The sequence below is a fragment of the Macrotis lagotis genome, chromosome X, assembly GCF_037893015.1.
Source record: "Macrotis lagotis isolate mMagLag1 chromosome X, bilby.v1.9.chrom.fasta, whole genome shotgun sequence".
In the NCBI taxonomy this organism is placed as follows: Eukaryota; Metazoa; Chordata; class Mammalia; order Peramelemorphia; family Peramelidae; genus Macrotis; species Macrotis lagotis.
The window spans coordinates 494,306,680-494,326,236 of record NC_133666.1 but is presented as its reverse complement, the minus strand read 5'-3'; the positions used below and the strand labels follow the sequence as shown (position 1 = coordinate 494,326,236).

The following is a 19,557-nucleotide window of genomic DNA, read 5'->3' as shown; positions in this document are numbered from 1 at the left end:
AAAAAATACAAGGACAAAGGAGGCAAACATAATGAAAATTATCTGGCTGAAGTTCAATGGAGGAATAAATCAAAATGATTTAGTTACTGAAGTATACTACAGACCACCTAGACAGAAAAAGGAAAAATATGATGAGTTTAGGAAACAAATTACAAGCCCAGAATTTTGTAATAGAATCTGTAAGAATATTCAGTATTCTGAAGGTTAATCCCCAAATAGTTCAAGTATTTAAAATGTAATTTCACTTTCTGTTTCTGCCTTCAGCATTATAAAGAATGTTGAAACCTGCAATTTTGCTTAAGTTAATAATCATCCCAATTAATATCTTATCTCATTCCCTAGGATTTCCTATCTCATCAACAAAAATGGATATATTGTCACCTCTTTGCTTAATTGATGACTTTACTTTCTTTCTCTTATGATATTTTTAAACTATATTAATAATAGTAGAAAGAATGGGGACCCTAATTTTACTCCTATAGTTACTGGGCAATATGTGGTGTAGTTACATGCTTACTTTTAATTTTAGATAAAAAAATTTTTTATGATATTTTAAAATGATTACATCAGTTAGTTATTTTAAAAAGCCTAGACAGTATAGACTTTTAGCACAAATGAGTACTGTACTTAGTCAAAGGTTTTTCTGCACATATTGAAATAATCGTATGTTTCAGATATTAAAATGATTAGTATTGTAGAAAGACTACTAGTATAGTACACTAGCTCTGAATTAGTGTACTGCCATTTTGGAAAGCAATTTCGAAATATACAAATCAAGTTATTAAAATGCCCATACCATTTGACACAGGGATTTCACTCCTCGACTTACATCCTAAGGCGTTTTTCCATATGAACAGTAGTGATATACACCAAAATATGTGGTGGCTAAGAATCAGAAGCAAAGTGAATGTTTATCACTGAAGGAACAGCTAAACATGGGGGAAGTTAGGTGGCACAGTGGATCAAGCACCGGCCCTGGAGTCAGGAGTACCTGGGTTCAAATCCAGTCTCAGACACTTAATAATTGCCTAGCTGTGTGGCCTTGGGCAAGCCACTTAATCCCATTGCCTTGCAAAACCCTTAAAAAAAAAAGGAACAGCTAAACAAAGTGTGGTGCATGAATGTGTTATAAAATTAGTCTACTGTAAATGGAAAGATTTAGAAGATCTGGTGTGGAGTGAAGAAGCACTGTAATGTAATGTAAACACTCAGAAGTGAAGTTTGCAAAACTGAAAAGAACAAATCTGACTTCAAAGAAATGGTTGGAGTCACAGAGATGAAATACAACAAATATATTTTCAGATTTTTAGTAAGTATTTGTTGGTATGGCTGATGGGGGGGTCTGCTTCTTTTTTTTTTTTGCAAGTCAAGGGGATAAGTGACTTGCCCAAGGTCACACAGCAAGGCAATTATTAAGTGTCTGAGGCCACATTTGAACTCAGGTACTCCTGACTCCAGGACTGGTGTTCTGTCCACTGCGCCACCTAGCTGCCCTTGCCTCTTTTTCTTTAAAAAATATTTGTTATTTAGAATAATCTCTAATAAACAGGAAAAGGGTAAGTTTTATGGTAAAGAAAGAAATAAGATACTAATAAAAATTATCATTTTTAAAAAGAAGCACCTGCAATAACAAAGAAGGCAAGAGAACCCAAAAACCTCCTCTGCAAGAAAACATGATCTCCATTCAAGAAGAAAGTGACAACCAAGAAAATATTAATACATAAAATCTTATAGAGGTAGTGTAGTAGAAAGAACCATGGATTTTAATTTAGAAGACCTGGATTCCAATTCCTCCCTCTGATATTTCTTGTGTGACCTTCAACTAGCCACTAAAACTCTTGGAATTCATTATTTCTTATCTATTAAAAAAAGAACAAATAGCATTAAATGATCCCCTAGGATTATTTCCATTGAAGGTAGTAGAAAGGATAAGAGAAGCTTGGTGAGTATTTTTAATAGCAGAAATATGATTCCATTGATGTATGAAACTCCAAGTAAATAAACTCCCTCTACTTCTATATTTCAGCAATTTGTGTGTGGTGGGGCAGGGAAGGTGATGAGAACCAGGATTTCAACCCAGACCTTGATAACTCTGAGGCCATCTCCACTCACATTTTCATTTTACCTCCTCCTATATTAGCACTATTCTTTCTCTCTCTCTCTCTCTCTCTCTCTCTCTCTCATACACACACACACACACACACACACACACACACACACACACACAGGTTAAAGGAACAGAAAGTTTGCATTAATTAAAAATTAATTCCAAGCATTCCAAGAATAAAGATGAAATTGAAAGGAGAAAAAAACTGAAGTTAAAGATTTGTCACTGAGAAAAACACAATATTGATTTTCTATTTTCTATTGATTCCATTTTCTAATTGATTCAATTCTATAACTGTCTGAGCCATACCTCTTTGACTTTGTTAAGTTCAGAAGTTCATGATTCCAGACATTCAGTTTTTCTTCTCTGAGTTAGTTTAAAATTCAGCTGTTCTATAAATCACCTTAACTCAGAGAAATATATTATCTCTAAACAGCGTGCATACCCATGGACAATTAAGGAAGATCTGTTATCTCATTAACAAGCCTTGAAAGATACAGGTGGGCACCAGGAAAGCTGTTATTGCTACATTATTGGCTACGCTTCAAGAAAGTCTGATGTGTTATCTTGGAGATACTAACTAGCCATGCAAGATGTCTCACACCCCCATCATGAACTTTCTATGGCAAAAAGATGGAAGACGGGGTGGTTATAAGTCTTGAATTCCAGAGTTCCATCCAAACATATCATTTTTCCATGACCTATGATACTTCAGACTTGTCTATCATTCATACTTTTGTCTATCTGTGATACATCCTGCTTTTTATTCTCTCACACTTGCCAAAATTATACAAAAGCGAGCAAGCTACGTTATCATCTTTTGATTAACTAAGGAACTGTACTTCTGTTGACCTTAATATCATGATTTCTACATCATGAAACTATCAACTCTAAGAGTGTCAATGAAAACAAAATATTAGAACTCTAGTATCAGAGTTTCCAATGTTCTATATACACTATAAGTAGAGATGGCAATATAGAAAAGTAAGACAAGCAGCTACACAAGGTCAAGGATGAAGTGGAAAGGTCTGTACTGGAAATAGTATAAATTGAGAGCACTGAGGTACCAAAAAATCTGAAAGTGATTAAAATGTCAAATGATCATTCTGATACTATCAAAGTAATATGATTGTGAGGACAATTATTATCTACTCCCTTGTCCATGTTTTTTTTTTTTTTTTGCAAAGTGACTTGCCCAAGGCCACACAACTAGGTAATTATTAAGTGTCTGAGGCCGGATTTGAACTCAGGTACTCCTGACTCCAGGGCCCGTGATCTGTCCACTGCGCACCTAGCCACCACTCCCCCGGGTCTCTGTTCTTATTACTAGGCTTTTAAAATGAATCACTCAAATGTGGAGTATACCTTATGAGCAATAAATGGCCCAGACTAACAAAATCTTTATTATGTCAGAATTGATCTTTACAGTCAATAATCCATCAAAAAGCAATTATTAAAGAATCTAGAATGAATATATTATGCTTCTGTTTATTTAATCATTAAAATAACATATTTGATTAAATACATTAAAAGGGATTCCTAAACAATCTTCTCTAACGAAGTGTCACACATGTATCACTTAAGATGAGAATTCCCTGAAATATATAACCACAAAGTTAACTTTGGTGGATCTCTGATTAATATTATAGTGCAACACTTACCCACTCCAGGTATTTGTCACTGGTTAAAGAGGATTTATAGTGCAAAACATGGGAGAATTTCCTGAGCATAAAGATGTTTCTGGGATACTCTTATAGGTAGATGACAATATGTTGATGGCATCAAGCTCTGAAACACTTCCTGAACATTCAAAATTAATCACTGAAGAAGAACAATACACAACGAAAAAACTAATTGGATAAAGAATGCCTTTGACCCAGACATGAAAATGAAAAGATGAAAATGATGAAAAATGATAGATCTAGTAAATCACTAAATATCATAGACACTACAATGAGACAATGAATAGGGCCCATAAATGAATAAAGGCAAGAGAACGGAATAATTTCAATTAGAAAATGTATTCAATGACTGTTTCACAGTGAAACAAAAATTTACCATTTTACCATAAATATTCTAACAGTGACACAATAAGGTAGTGAATCATAGAATACCATAACCTCCAGATAATAAAATTTGTGGGTCAAATAAATGGCAATGGAGAGGATGATGTATATTGAATGTGAATAAACTATAACATATTACTATTGACTAAGTATTATCCCACCTATTTCAATATAAGAATATTTTTTACATATTACCGTTAAGTATCTATTAAAAGTACTCAAATGAGACACCTTAATTTCTATATGGTATTCAAACATTACTATCATGTGTGATCGATATTTACAATTGATTTAAATTATTTCCAGAATATCATTTCATCACCTGATTCTAAGGAAACTATTACCTGTAGTCACACCAGGGACATCTGTATGGTTTTTCGCCTGTATGAACACGTTTATGTCGAGTCAGATGAGACTGGGTTGTAGAAGCAAAATTGCACTCATCACATTTGAATGGTTTCTCTCCTGTAATATATCAAGAAATGCTATGAATTGGCAATAAGTTTTTAAAAGTTACGTATATGTATAATTCATATTCATTTTAGAAAATTATCTAGAGTGACCAATTATTAAGTGATTATCAATTTACTTGTAATGACCAGCATCACAATACAATTATGTGATAAAGAAAAATTTCTCTCAGATCACTTTGCTCCAAATTTGTCATGTACATTTGAAAGAATAATACAGTTAGAATATTTCAGAGTAAGTAGAAATTCTATGAAGGCAGGAACTATGTCTCATCTAAACTTCGCATTTACCACAGCATTAAGCTCCATGTTTTCTAACACAACAGACAATTAAAATATGTTAAATCACCAGTCAATGAAATAAATATATCTTGAACACATAGGTAGAATTAACACTCCAAAACCAAACAATTTCAGGATATCAATTGCTATCTTAAAACTAAAGTCTCTTTTATTTTTTTAATTCAATATTATTTTCAGTTCACTATTTTTCCCTCTCTACCCACCATTCAGAAATGTAAGAAAAACAACACTTGGGGACTGCTAGGTGACGCTTAACCCCATTGCCTTGCAAAAAAAAAAGGGAAGGGGAGGGGAGGGGAGGAGAGGAGAGGGAGGGGAGGGCAGGGGAGGGGAGGGGAGGGGAGGGGAGGGGAGGGGAGGGGAGGGGAGGGGAAAACAATATCCATGACAAACATGTAAAGTTAAGTAAAAGGAATTCCCATATTGGTCTTGTTCCAAATGAACAAACAAGTAAATAGATATATAGATATGCCATAATCTGCATTCAGTTCTTTTATCTTTCTCTTAACAATATTTTTCTTATTGCATAAACTGTATTCCTCTGCTTACTTTACTTTGCAACAGTTAATACAAATCTTTCCAAGTTTCTCTGAAACTACACCTTTGTCATTTTTTACAACATGATAGTGTTTATTCCATCATATTCATATATGATAACTTGTTCAGTCACTATCAAGTATTGAATACTTCCTCAGTTTTCAATTCTTTACTAACATATAAAGAGCTGCTTTAAATATATTTTTGTAAACATGGAGCATTTTTCTCCTTTTTTAAACATCTCTTCGGGGGTGTTGATCTAGTAGTTGCATCAATGAGTCAAAGTATGTACATATTTTAATAGCAATTTGGGAATGGTTCCACATTGATTTCCCAAATGGTAGGTCATAATCCGTATATTTTAAACATATAATATGCTTGAGATTCTACATAGTGATTAGAGACATACATTATTGGTTCATTTTTTAAGTCTTTCAAAAGTTCGGTAAATTTATTGGTGGAAATTTTCCCTTCATTAATGCTGAGATCAATACCTGAATGTATTACTGTACATACTATATAAGATCATATAGCCAAACTTCATGTGATGACATTAAAACAAATAAAACACATGTTGCCTGTATATAAAGCATTTCAGGTCTATCAAGAACCACCACTCTTTTAATCACCTACTTTTATCATCTCAGTATCATACTAGATTCTAAAGTATCACTAATTCCATCATCCCATCAGTTACCAAATACTAGTGTTTCTATCTTCAAAATATTTCTGATATCCATTCAATTCTCTTCACCCAATCACTCTCTTACAAATGAGAGCAAAAGCATCAACATATTGAGGCTAAAGCCAAAAAGACACGTAAAAGGGAAATTTAGAAAGTGTCCAAAACATAATACATCAGCATTCCTAACTTTCACTCAACTCAGCATATCCAATTTATTGCCAAATCATTACAGTTTCTACTTTCATAATAGTTCTCGTGGATATTCTTTTTCTCTTAGTTCACAAAACTCATTTCTCCTGGTCAGAATATTATAATAGTCTTCTAGTTGGTCTCATGGGCTCAAGTATTTCCTTAATTCTCCAATCCATTGTCCCAAAAGTTTGGTCTGACTATATCAACTCCTCTTCATAACTTACCCCTAAGCGCAGGAACACTTATATGCAAACTCATACACCCACATTCTCTCTTTCTCTTTCTGTCTGTCTCTCTCTCCCTCCCTCTCTCTCCAGGATAAAAAATATAACCCGATAGTCTTCTTTCATTTTATACCTCTCCACATATTCTATAATTCAACTACAGTGTTGAACTTGGAGTCCTCACATACAAACTCACATTTCCTGTTTCTATGACTTTCCAATGGATGGCCCCTAGGTCTGGAATTCTTTCCCTCCTCCCTAGCTTTATTCAAAATTCAGTTCAAATACCTATTCCTGCAGGAAGCCTCTCCCAAACTTCCAAACTTCTCTGTTGTTAGTGACACTATACTTTCTATATACCCTACATCTTATACATTTGAGAGAAGTATTTGAAATCAATTACCACTTGAAATCTATTTCTTCCATTCATTCTGTCTCTGGCATTTAGCATAGAACATGTCAAATAATTAATGCTAAATAAATATATTTTGATTAATTAACTGATACAAATACAATTATATTTAATTAAGAATTTTTTTAAAAATAAAAAATAAACATTTTTAAAATTTTTTAAAGAATTTTAATTTTGGGATGAGTTACCATTTTTATTCCAAAAGAATCATGTTATGAACTTTTGACATCATAGCTTACAATAAAGTAAGAAAATGGTAGCATTAGCAATGGGTGACTTAAAGCATACAGTCCACGTATTTAAATTCTCAATTTTAGAAATTATTTTGAAGTCTATTGAGGATTATTTTTTCACTGTAAGACTAATAATGCACTAGCATGAATTCTAATTCCTTGGAATTAAGACATAGAGGATTAAATGTTGCTGCTTAGTTGTTAAAAATAAAATTACAATTAGTGTATAAGCAGAAACTCAAATTAAGAAGGCTATCTAGTGTAATTTAAATAAGTAAAGGATTTGTGGTCAGAAGACTTGGATTTGAATTCCATTTCTGCTACTCATTAGCAAGTCTTATAATATATCAGAGACAAAATGCACATATAATAAAAACAATTGAGCTAGGAGAAGAGGATACTAGAATAAAAAATTAAACAGTCCTTGCTCAATCTCAGATAATATTCTATCTATACACAAGATAAATACATCATAATTTCAAGGGAAAAGCAATAGTTTCTGGAGGGATCAAATAAAGTTACATGTAGAAGCTAATAAATGTAAAGATGTTTTAAAAAGCTTAAGAAATATTTATTAATATGAAAACTATTCTATGTTGTAATTATTCTGTATGTGCTTCTTTCCTCTCACCATTTGTACATCTCCAGGAACAAGAGATGAAAATTAACAGATGGTAAACTAGCTCTATATATATCTAAGGTTACTCACAGTCAAGGAGATAACTCTGGAAAAGAAAGACTGACTCCTGGGGGATGTTTAGTGGAACATTACTGGATATACTTTAAAACTAAATCTGAATTCAGCAATAAGAAAATGGAACAGGTTCATATAAATGGATTGAAAATAAGGAAGTTATTTGCCTGAACTGGACATATCTGTAAAGTTATAGTAATATTTCTATGGTAGGAATATAAAGGATACATGTAACAAGGATGCAAAAGCAAAATGTTTCCATTTTAAAATCTAAAAAAGTTCCAATTATATAAAGTCACTTGAATATAAATACACTTAAAACTGTTTAAAAACCTCTATAAACATGTATTTGTGTGATAGAGAGATAGACAGGCACACAAATTTGAAATAATTGATAAAAATTTTCCAGATGCCCATAAACTTGAAATGCTAAGTAATATGTCCAAATGCCTCCTATTAAATCCTGTAGCTCGGACTTACAAGTTTTTCAGGGAAAGCAGAGATTTCATTGTATCATAATCACTTTAAGTGACAAGAATTTATAATGTGAAATAAAGAACAAATGCGTTCCAAAAATTTTACAATCTAATAATTTTTTAAAACCTATGTCTCTTATAGCAGTGTCAAATTTGAGACCATCTGCCAATGAGCCCACAAAAGTCCTTATTCAAAGCAGATAAAAATGTAATTAGAAAATATTTAACAAAATAAATAAAAATACTAAAGTAGTGTTTTTTATGTCAATATGACTTACCAAGAATACCTTTTTATCTAAATTTGACATTACTGCCAACCCTGGAACTTAAGTTTAAATGGTCCAAAGTGTCCAAAGAATACAAATATTAATGAAATTAAATATGTCTACAATTAAGTAAAGAGATTGTTATTGTAAAAAACCATAAACTTATAAATGAGAATATATTAGGCTAAAAGTAAAATCAGCTCACAAGAAATCAATTAAGTTATGAAAACATCATGGATAGTATCTTTAATTTTGTCAGAATGCTGAAACAGCATGAATTAATACCCACATGCTCAATTCATTCTATGTACAAGAAAAAGCATTAGGTGCTGAGAATACAAAAAAAAATAGTCTAAATAAAATTAAATTGTTCCTCTCCATCCATGAGTTCAAATCTGGCCTCAGAGACTTAACAGTATGTTATTCTGGGTAAGACTGTAAAATGTGTTGGAGAAGGAAATGGCAAACCACCCCAGGTTTTTTGCCAAGAAAATCCTAAATGGGATCACAGAATCAGATCCAACTGAAAAAAAGGCTGAACTATAACAGAAACCTAGATGAGTAAATCCAAAATAAAATTGCATTTTGTTGTTAGTTTTAATTTAATGATATCTTTTTTGTATCACTTTATTTGGGAATATTTTCCTGCTTCATAATTATAATTATATATATTCATACAGATTTAAATATATATATATATGTGTGTGTGTGTGACTATATATACATATCTCCTTCATAAAAAGTATAATTTTTTAAAAACACTGCTAAAGAAAACTAATGAATATAAAAATCAATCAGTTGCACAGTTCTGCAGTATTCAGAGTGCATAATTCTTTTCCGGGGGGGGGGGGGGGGGGGCAAAATGAGGGAAGTAGGTGCTCAGAAATCTTCCTAGGGTTCAAGATTGGTTATTATAATTACAAAAATATCAATTATTTTTTGAAGCTATGATTCTTTCCATTCAGGTTGTTGTCATTGCATATATTGCTTTACTGCTTGTACTTCACTTTGTGTCAATACATATGTTTTTCCAAGGCTCTCTCCAATTGTCTTACTCATTTTTTCTTAAATAACACTGCAATCTCATTATATTTCATGGACCATGGCTTGTTCAGCCATTCCATAATGGACTATCTATTTTGCTTCAAGGTGTTTGTTGCTCTAAAAAGTCCAGCTATATTTTGGTAGTTGGAATCTTTCTTTATCTTTAAACTTTTCAATATGCCAAGCATTGGAGGTGTCTGGATCAGATTTTTAAAAAACATTTTGTTTATTTATCATTATTTCTCACTGATTCTAAGAATGATTAGACTGATTTATAATTCAGCAGTGTATTAATATACCTTCCTTTCTACAACCTCTCCAATAGAAACCATTTCCATCTTTCATCATTTCAAACCCATTCAATGAAAGGGGAAAAATTTTCTGATATGTATTTTCTCTTATTGAGAAAAAAAATTTTTTTACTTGAAAATATGAAATGTTTCATGAATTTGTGTCATCCTTGCACTGGGGATATGCTAATCTTCTCTTTATTATTCCAATTTTAATATATGTGCTGTTGAAACAAGCACAAGAAAGTATTTTCAAAAGAAAGAAAACACTAAAAAGTAGGAGATAGTGAAATATTAATTCCCATTGTGGCCAAAAGCGAGACCATAATGCAATAGTTGACATGTACTGTAAGTTTCATAAAGTACTTTATACAAACTAACTCTTATCAACTCTTATAACAACAACTCTGTGAAGCAGATAATCCAGGCATTATTATTCATATTTTGCAGAAAAGGAAATAGATTCAGAGTGACTACATGACTTGTTCCATTGTCATAGAACCAGTGTCAGAGAAAGATTTAAAACTTGATTATCTCCTGACTACAAGGCCTGTGATCTTATCATTGCATTTTGTTGTCTCTCATTATTATGAGGCAGTCAACTGACTTTAACCAAAAATATTCAAGGTTTTAATTTTTATTCCAAAAGATTGATAAGATTTGTAAGGGGTGTTTTTTAAATAAAGATCATTATAGGAGGATGAAAAAAGAAAGCATTCTCATTTTAGATATTACATATTATTGTGACTGATTGAATATAAGGGTCAAAGTCTTGAAAAATATTTTGGAAAGACTATATTATTCAGGTCAAAAGTAAAAATCAGTTTGACACCTTAAGATATTTAGAAATCCTAGTTCAATAAAGAAATATTGAATCAAAGAATAAAGTTTTAAAGTACTTATTGCATGCCTCAATATGAGAAAGCTTGTCTTCTGCAACATTAAACGACAACTGGTTAAAAAAACCTGTAAAAAATAGGAATAGCAAATATTATTCATCATCTATCAAGGGTAGATATAAACAGTTGGCTGGATGTGCCTATGTTTAAGGTATTAAACCTTAAGGGAAAAAATCAATTATTTTCAGAATATGAATTAGAATTCAATTTTTGTGAATAAAGGAAAATCATAAAAATCTAGGTAGAATAAAATAGCACAGATTGAAATGGAACTGATCAAGATTACAAATGCCTTAAAAAACTGAAATAGCATCTATAAGTTAAAGATTAATGCAGATTTCGACTCAGGGAAGGTTTGAACAGTAAGTTTTTACATAAGTAAAAAACTGAATGCAGTTATAAGTAAATTTCAAACACAGTAGCCAAATGTGAGTAAAAATTCACAGATCTTTGTCTATATTTCTAGGGAAGTTTCAAAGGAATTGTCCATGATACTATTCTATTCAATGTTTTCCACTAATGATTTAGATTAAAATATGTGTGCATGCATGCATGCCAAATCTGCCAAAATGGTATGAATCTAGGGTAATGATTAAAATGTGAAATAAAAAAATTTGGGTTGAATTCAGTAAGTGGAAACTAAAAATGAATTAATATACAGGGCTATATACATAGATTCAAAAATCAATTTGCACATGTAAAGTAGAGATATGGCTAGAAAGTTAAACAAGAGAATGGGAAACTTGGGTGTTTTAGCAGAATATAAGTTTAACAAGAGTCAATAGTGTGAGAAGGCAGATAAAAGATTAATGAATAAATACACTACATGAAGAAAAGGTTTAGAGGCAAAAACCAATACAAGGGAGGTGATGACATTATTGTACTAGATCTGTTACACAAAAAATTCACAGTAGTCTATCTCTACAGTAGTCTGTCTCTACAGATGAAAATTTGGGATATATCCAGAAAAAAGAATAAGAAAGTAAGAGAAAAAAACAAAATTCCATTATGAAAATCAATTGAATACACAAAATTGTTTAGAATGCGGAAGGGGTGGGAGGTGAAGTACATAGAGAAAGATGATTGCTGTTTTCACATATTTTAAAGGTTATCATGTAGAAAATAGATTATTACTCTTGTTTTGCTTGACCCCAAAGAACTAAGCAAGAACCAATAGATGGCATTTATAAGAAGGCAGATTATTATGAAGAAACTAAAACAATATTTTTCTTCTAGAAGGAAAGGGCAGAATCTGTACTGTCAGAGTTTAATTAGTTATTTTTTTAAAGAAAAGCTTTAAAATTATTAATGATCTTCAACACTATAAAAAACTACAAAAGGTGATCTGTTTTACATCAATTACTTTTTAAGTTCACCTTTTAAAACAGAACTGACCACTGTATTTGGTGGAAAACTCACTGCGTTTGTGCAGGCTCAGGTGTAAGCATACACACACACAAACACACAAACACACACACTCACGCAACTCAATACTATTGCTTTCTCTACCTACCATCTTTTTTCCCCTTATTTTATCTTATTTTTTTATTTTTATTTTATTTCCTATTTTTATAATGTTATCTGCTCTTTTACAATCTGGGTTCAGTCTGATTCCACTTGTTTCAAAACAACCATCACTAAAACCTTTGAGAAGTCAATTCTTCTTCCTTAATCACATATGCAATTATTTGTCAATTTGTCATGCTAATCAAAATTATCGTAGCCCTCCAATGTACAAATTAATGCTAAGTAATTACTACATAAGAGCAATATGTGTTGTTGCACTGTTATCTCCATTTCTAATCAGTATTCCTCACAAATACAAAAATATTCTGGGGAGGCCTAGGTTTGACATCAGTACAAAATGTTTTAGCAATTCCCTACAAATTCCCTGCAAAATCCTCAGCCTAGCATTTAAAATCTTTCACAATTTAACTCGAACCAATGTTTCACACTACTCTGAAACATACAGTCGTATGGAACCTTGACTCCATCTAATGAAGTTTGATAAATAATGGGTTCCACAATACTTTAAAGAAGTTATTATCAGGCAGGCTAGGTGGTGTAGTGGATAAAGCACGGGCTCTGGAGTCAGGAGTACCTGGGTTCAAATCTGGTCTCAGACACTTAATAATTACCTAGCTGTGTGGCCTTGGGCAAGCCACTTAACCTCATTTGCCTTGCAAAAACCTAAAAAAAAAAAAGAAAAGTTTGCCTGGAGACCTTTAGATTGGTTGGGAAAACCCCACTTCCTACCAATGTGGTTGAATATTGGAGCAATACTCCATAGATGGGGAAGTCGAATTAACGGATCAGTGAATTATCTGGGATAATGGCAAATTAGTGGTGATTGGAAGTTAGACTTTCAGAAGATATAAGGATAACTGAAATGCTCCCTCACTACATATACTAAGAAATACCCTTACAGAACTATAATCCAGTCAAGGGATTTATTCCACCAAATCTCAGTCATTTCTATTAAGTCAAATTCAAAGTCTTGCAATGGAATCTTTGACTTGAATGTCATGCACAATTTAGTACCTACGGATATACTTTCAAGTTAAAGGTTTTATTGCTTATATTTTTCTTGGATCTTGTCTTATGCAAATTTCTGTTTGTTTTTATCACTATGAGTATTCCTATAGTATAGGTCAGGGCTGCTCACAATGTGGCCCACGGTATGATTTTTATGAGCCCCCAATTGATATACTAAATTTTTTTAAGATTTTTTTTTCAAGGCAATGGGGTTAAGTGGCTTGCCCAAGGCCACACAGCTAGGTAATTATTAAGTGTCTGAGGCCAGATTTGAACTCAGGTACTCCTGACTCCTGGGCTGTTGCTCTATCCATACTGCGCCACCTAGCTGCCCCTTATACTAAATGTTTTATTAAGTGAAGTGGAGCTAAAGATAATCCTGGATAACAGTCAATCAGCATTAAGTGATTTATCCAAGGTCATATAGCAAATATCTGAGGTCAGAAACTCAGGTCATCCTGACTCCAGTCAGGTACTCTATTCACTGCACCCTCTAATCATCTATCTTATAGCTTTATGAGACAAGTGTGTGTGTGTGTGTGTGTGTGTGTGTGTGTGTGAATGTAAAAGCAGGGCAGCTTGGTAGTGCAATGTATAGAGTACTGGCCTTGGAGTCAGGAGGACAGGAGTGTGAATCCAGCTTCCTGGTGCTTACTACCTGTGTGACCTTGGGCAAGTCACTTAGCCCTGATTGCCTCACATCTAGGGTCATCTCTGACCTCTGGACCCAGATGAAAGTGAGGCTGGTGACTTAGGACAGCACCACCCCACTCACTTGACTACAATTCATATTCTTGTCATGGCATGACCTTGCTGATATCCTGGTCTTCTCTGAGAATGAAGGACAAAAAATCATATACATATATAAAATGGATGTTGTATATTATTACACAGTTTGCTGTAGACAATATATTTTATATTATTTATATATCTGTGTTTGCATTATACACACAAATTCACACACATGAGCAGAGTTTAAGATTCCAAACTGATAAATTCTTACCTTATATTATCAATTGGTTTTTAAATGTCAAATAAAATCTTAGTATAGTCAAAATTTTAGTGAATTACCTAGAAAAAATTTACTTCTATGGTGATGGTATTTATTTCTAGGCAATGAAAATTAAAGCTCTTCATAATCACATCGAAAAAAGAAGTATCCATTTGCTCACAAATTCAATAATAGGTGTACAAATATACATGAAGAAATATTTGCAAACATATTTTGGTCTCCGAAAGAAAACTGCGTTGTTCCTTAAGTGAAATGATGAGTAATATTGAAGTGCAGCTTATATGAGAAATAGAAATGCCAAAGTAAAGCATTCATCTAAATAGAAATACACATATAACTAATTTTTAATGAAATTTATACATGATTTCATTATACAAGCAATAGTCAAGGGTAGAATCTTTAAATCTTTAAAAATTTAGTACATAGTACAGATTATGAGTCTGGTCCTTAAATTACATGATGTTAAAAACAGAAACATATTGAGTTATGGGATTATAATTCCAATAAAATATTCTGGTAACTTTATGAACCACAAAAACTTTACATTTGATGGAAATATACTACCATAATTCATTCCAAAATTTTTTATTCTAATTGCTTAGGTGTACAGTATCTCAGTTGAGAAATTCTTCCTTAAGTCATCCAATATTCATGATTTGGGAAGGACTCTCAGAAAAATGTATAATATTATTGAGTATCTGTTTTAGTAAATGGTATAAATTAAGAATCCACTCAGATTTTCATTCATAATACTAAATATTCTTATAGTTCACAGGCTTAACATAGGTCCTTATAAACAGTTCAAGATGGTTTATTTCATTTGAACATTTTTGCTTTTATGAATCTTTATTTAGGAAAATGTATTTAAATTGTAACAATACTAGGTATTTATGTTACAGTTATAATTCTAACTTTTTAATGTTCAGGCTTGTATGTATACATTTATTAAGCACTTACCAGGCTATGAGAATCTAAATAAAAGATGTCATTCCATCTAAACTTGGACCAAAATATAGACTAAGGCTTAAGATTAAAGACTCATAAAATTACATATTATTATGAATTTGGAACTATATACTTTTACATAAAATGATAAATCATAGATATCTACATGATCCAATGAAACAGACTCAGTTTACTATAATCTTGATTCATGACCAAAAAAATATCATCTAATAATATTGGGGATTAATAAGGAAATGCAGACATTTTCATTTGTTCTTTCAATACATGGAAATAACTCTATATTTTATCTCATTTAAAATTTTATGGCCTGATTTTTCCACTATTAAATATACCAGGTAGCAATGTAAGCAGATGAAAGAACTGATTATGAAAAAGGAGGATAGGATATAAGACTGACTGATTTTTAGATACTATAAGATATGATATCTACTAATAATAGTCAGAAATTAGATATTTTTCTTGTTATGAAAGATACATCCTCTAATATTTTATTATTCTTACAAATCTTGAATCCAAAGCAGATGATTAAAAGACATTAACAAAATCTGGCAGGCCATCTCATAGTTCAGTTCACTTTGTAATAAAACAATTTCTTCATTTCAAGTAATGGACCTTTGAATGTGGTATAGGGTAACTTTAAAAAATTAATTTCTGTCATTTCATTGATATAAAGAGTTCTGCTACCAATAGAGGGCAGTAATTTCTCCCAAAACTTATAGTGTTAAGAAAATTACTTAAAGCACTGAATTTTCTCAAGATAACAGAGTCAAGGGGCAGCTAGGTGGCGCAGTGGATAAAGCACCGGCCATGAAGTCAGGAGTACTTGGGTTCAAATCCAGTCTCAGACACTTAATAATTACCTAGCTGTGTGGCTTTGGGCAAGCCATTTAACCTCATCTGCCTTGAAAAAAAGAGAGAGAACAGAGGCAATATATGTCAGAGGCAAGACCTGAACACAGGTTTTACTAACTTCAAGCCAGTTTTCTATCCAGGATGGCATATAAAGACCTCATATAACACATATGAAGCTTATTCTGAGTCTCACTGTACATGGACTGGCACTTCCAAATAGAATTGAAAGAAATATTATATTTTAACAGAATCTTAATTTTAAATTTAGAATAATAATAATTATTAATGTCTATTCCTGAAGTTTATATAGAGACAGGGTGATGCAGAGATCAGCAAGCTCCCCTTAGGTAATAAGACAAAGATTTGCAGAAAACCAATCAAGTCATATGATAAAAAAGTTAATGGCTGAAATTTACTTAATGTTTCAAGGTTTCAACATACATCATCTAATTTGAAATTCACAGCAATTTTTTGAAATTGATACTTCTGGTATTACATATGTCAGTGGCCTTCCTAAGAATCTGGGTTATACAGTAAATGTTATACAGTAAATGTCATATTTCTTCCCAAAATAATTTTATATCACATAAATTCATTTGCTGAACTGTCTCATTTAAATTTTTTTTTCTTTTAAGGTTAGAAATATCTGCTAAAATAACAAAAAAAATGCCCTGGAACCTATGGATTACTGAAAGCAAAGCAAGAGGAAGAAGATGGAAGGCTAATCAACATGGCTTCAGACACAGAGCAGGAGCCCTTTTCGGTATTCATCAAGACTGACTTTACGCTCTTCCTAGATACCAATATGCCCTCATTCCTCCAGACTAGGGGTTACTGACTTGGGCAGGACTCTTCAAATACACATGAGGATTTGCTCCCTTGCCCTTGAATCAAGGGTCTCTGACAGGTGATGAAAGTAAATCTTAGAATGGAAGATGCTTCGTGTCAGCCCCCTAGACAGTTTGTATTGCAGTAGGGAATTATTTAAGCTATTTAGAGCACTTTTGATATCTATTCTTTTTGAACCTGATTGTAATTTGCCTGGGTACTCTAGGTACAGGGTAAACCATGTCAAATGGAGAAACACCAGAGAAATATAGATTTCAAGTATACTGTATGAAGGCTGGGCCAGAAAAAAAAAGTTGTTTGTGGGATGAAAATATTGTAAATCCAGCATAACAGCCCCAAGCCTATACTGAGTTGTACTGGGTTGTTTTCTTTGAAGCAAATAGACTTAAGAACTGATTTTTGTGTTAAAGAATCATCTCTGATTGTTTGTGCCACAGAGGCAGATAAATGCCAAAAAGACAGATACCTCTGTCTCTGAGACATTGTCCTGTATAGCATAAAGTTAATAGCAAAGTAATAAGGAGCCTCTGGTCCTGACATAAAATATAAAGTTATGCCTGCAAGATGCAAGCTTCATGATCTATCACCTGTAAATGCCTCTGATCACAGCATTACTGTCTCCACTGGGGTGGCAAGAGTGAAGCACATGCCAGATCATGAGAGCCCTGCCACGCTGACAGCAGTATCATGGAAGAGTATTATGTGACTCTCCAGAGCCAGAGCAGGTTGGGATGAGGTTAGCTACTGCTAACATTTAAATAATCATAACTCAAGTGGCAATAAACTGACAAACTTTAATATCAAAACAAAGAGCATTAGTTAGTTCAGACAATGTATGACTAGAGATGATGTCTATTGCAAGGCAGAACACTATCTGACACTATAAATAATAAATCCTGAAAAATATGTATAATATAATATGTTGGAGCCTGTTAAGACTATTCTTACTATTTATTTTTGATCCTAGTAAACTCAGCAATATCTGTTATTATTTCATAATAACCTTTATTTTATACAGTAATTTGAATCAAATGGACTTGAATGATAAAAGCTGTGAACTGCATTAACCAGCAGAGGAGTTACTGAGGTCAAGGTATTTGGCTCCTGAAATCACTGTTAAACTACATAGGTCAGTAAATAAACAGCAGTAAACAGAGTACTTTCTTACTGAAGTTCATTTTGTATATAAATGAAAGTTTATTTTTAGGGACTCTCTCTGATAAACCGTCTTTCTTCTTATCATTTTAAGCAAAGAAGTTTCAAATACTGAAAAGTGATCTTTACATACTTGCTGAAGATTTACTAAAAATTAAATTTTAATTAAAAAGGGCTGCTAAGAAAAATTAAATTAAGTCATGTAACTATTTGGTCTTCTCTCCTAAAGAACCTATTTCTTTTGCCAAATCATTAAGTTATGAAAATAGGAATACATACCAGTTTATACCCTGAATCTCATATAAAGTTAGATATCTTCATTAAAATCCGTGCTAAATTTCTAAGTAGAAAGGACAATTGATAAACCACTGACAATAAACTACATCATTGCCTCAAACTGAAACCACAGCTATGCCGTCTCTTAACATTCACCCAGGATACTTTAGGGAGAATCTTGCTAAGCAGAGAAGTAGCTCATTGATCTAGGCTTGGGGGTGAGGGGGTGGGGGGGGTGGTGTGCAGGTATGGAGATAGGAGATAGGAAAAGAGAGAGGGGAAGGAAGGAGGAAAAAGAATCTTTTCTTCTATTTAACATTAATTTTCCAAAGACATTTGATCCCTGAAATCTATGATCTACCTATTTTTATATATACAAAAACCAGATTATTTAAATTCTTACCTTATTCAAATAGCTTTTGCTCTAGAGCCTAAGCCCATGGATTTTACAAAAATAAAAAACGGTAAAGCAAACGACGAGACCATGTATTATTTGTGTTGGAATATTTTATTTCACTTGCTTTAGTTTCCATCCTAGATGATAAGCTCTTGCTGCAGAGAAAATACGAAAGGGCAAAGACAGCTCTACTGACCTGTGTGCTGCCTCCGATGCTTGGTGAGGGCATGCCGCGTCCCACCGGCAAAGCCACAAAGGTCACACAGGAATGACTTCTCGCCTGTTGCAACAATAAACAGATGAGGGACTGCGGAGGTCACAGATCATTAAAACATATCTATCAAGGCTTTCAGGGTTACTAATTCCTCCAATCAAATGTTTCCATGTAAATATGTCAAATGGGAATGAAATTACCACTGCGGTTTATTGACTGTGATAAAATCTGAAAAGCACCACTGAACATAATTACATACTTGTCAGACCCATAAAAATTAGCTTTATTATCAATGGAATGGTTTTGTACAACTTCATTTCTGTTAGATGTCTTCCAGATGGGGCTGCTTTATGCACTTGAACAGTTTTTATGCATATCCTGATTTTTTACAATTCCCATACAT

At 32.8% G+C, this 19,557-nt stretch overlaps 1 protein-coding gene and 1 non-coding gene across 7 annotated transcripts in view; both read right to left on the bottom strand.

Annotated features, from left to right (window-relative positions):
• ZNF407 (zinc finger protein 407) overlaps positions 1 to 19,557 on the bottom strand; it is a 654,777-nt gene that overhangs the window by 238,944 nt on the left and 396,276 nt on the right. For all 6 annotated transcript variants that reach the window (XM_074201492.1, XM_074201497.1, XM_074201498.1 and 3 more), the window contains exons 6-7: positions 19,137 to 19,220; positions 4,518 to 4,638 (exon numbers count right to left, since the gene is read on the bottom strand). In XM_074201492.1, the coding sequence (XP_074057593.1) occupies positions 4,518 to 4,638; positions 19,137 to 19,220 (205 nt within the window). The remainder of the gene's footprint in view (positions 1 to 4,517; positions 4,639 to 19,136; positions 19,221 to 19,557) is intronic.
• On the bottom strand, positions 10,135 to 10,239 carry LOC141503653 (U6 spliceosomal RNA). Its single transcript, XR_012472996.1, has one exon. It is a non-coding gene; the product is annotated as a U6 spliceosomal RNA (small nuclear RNA).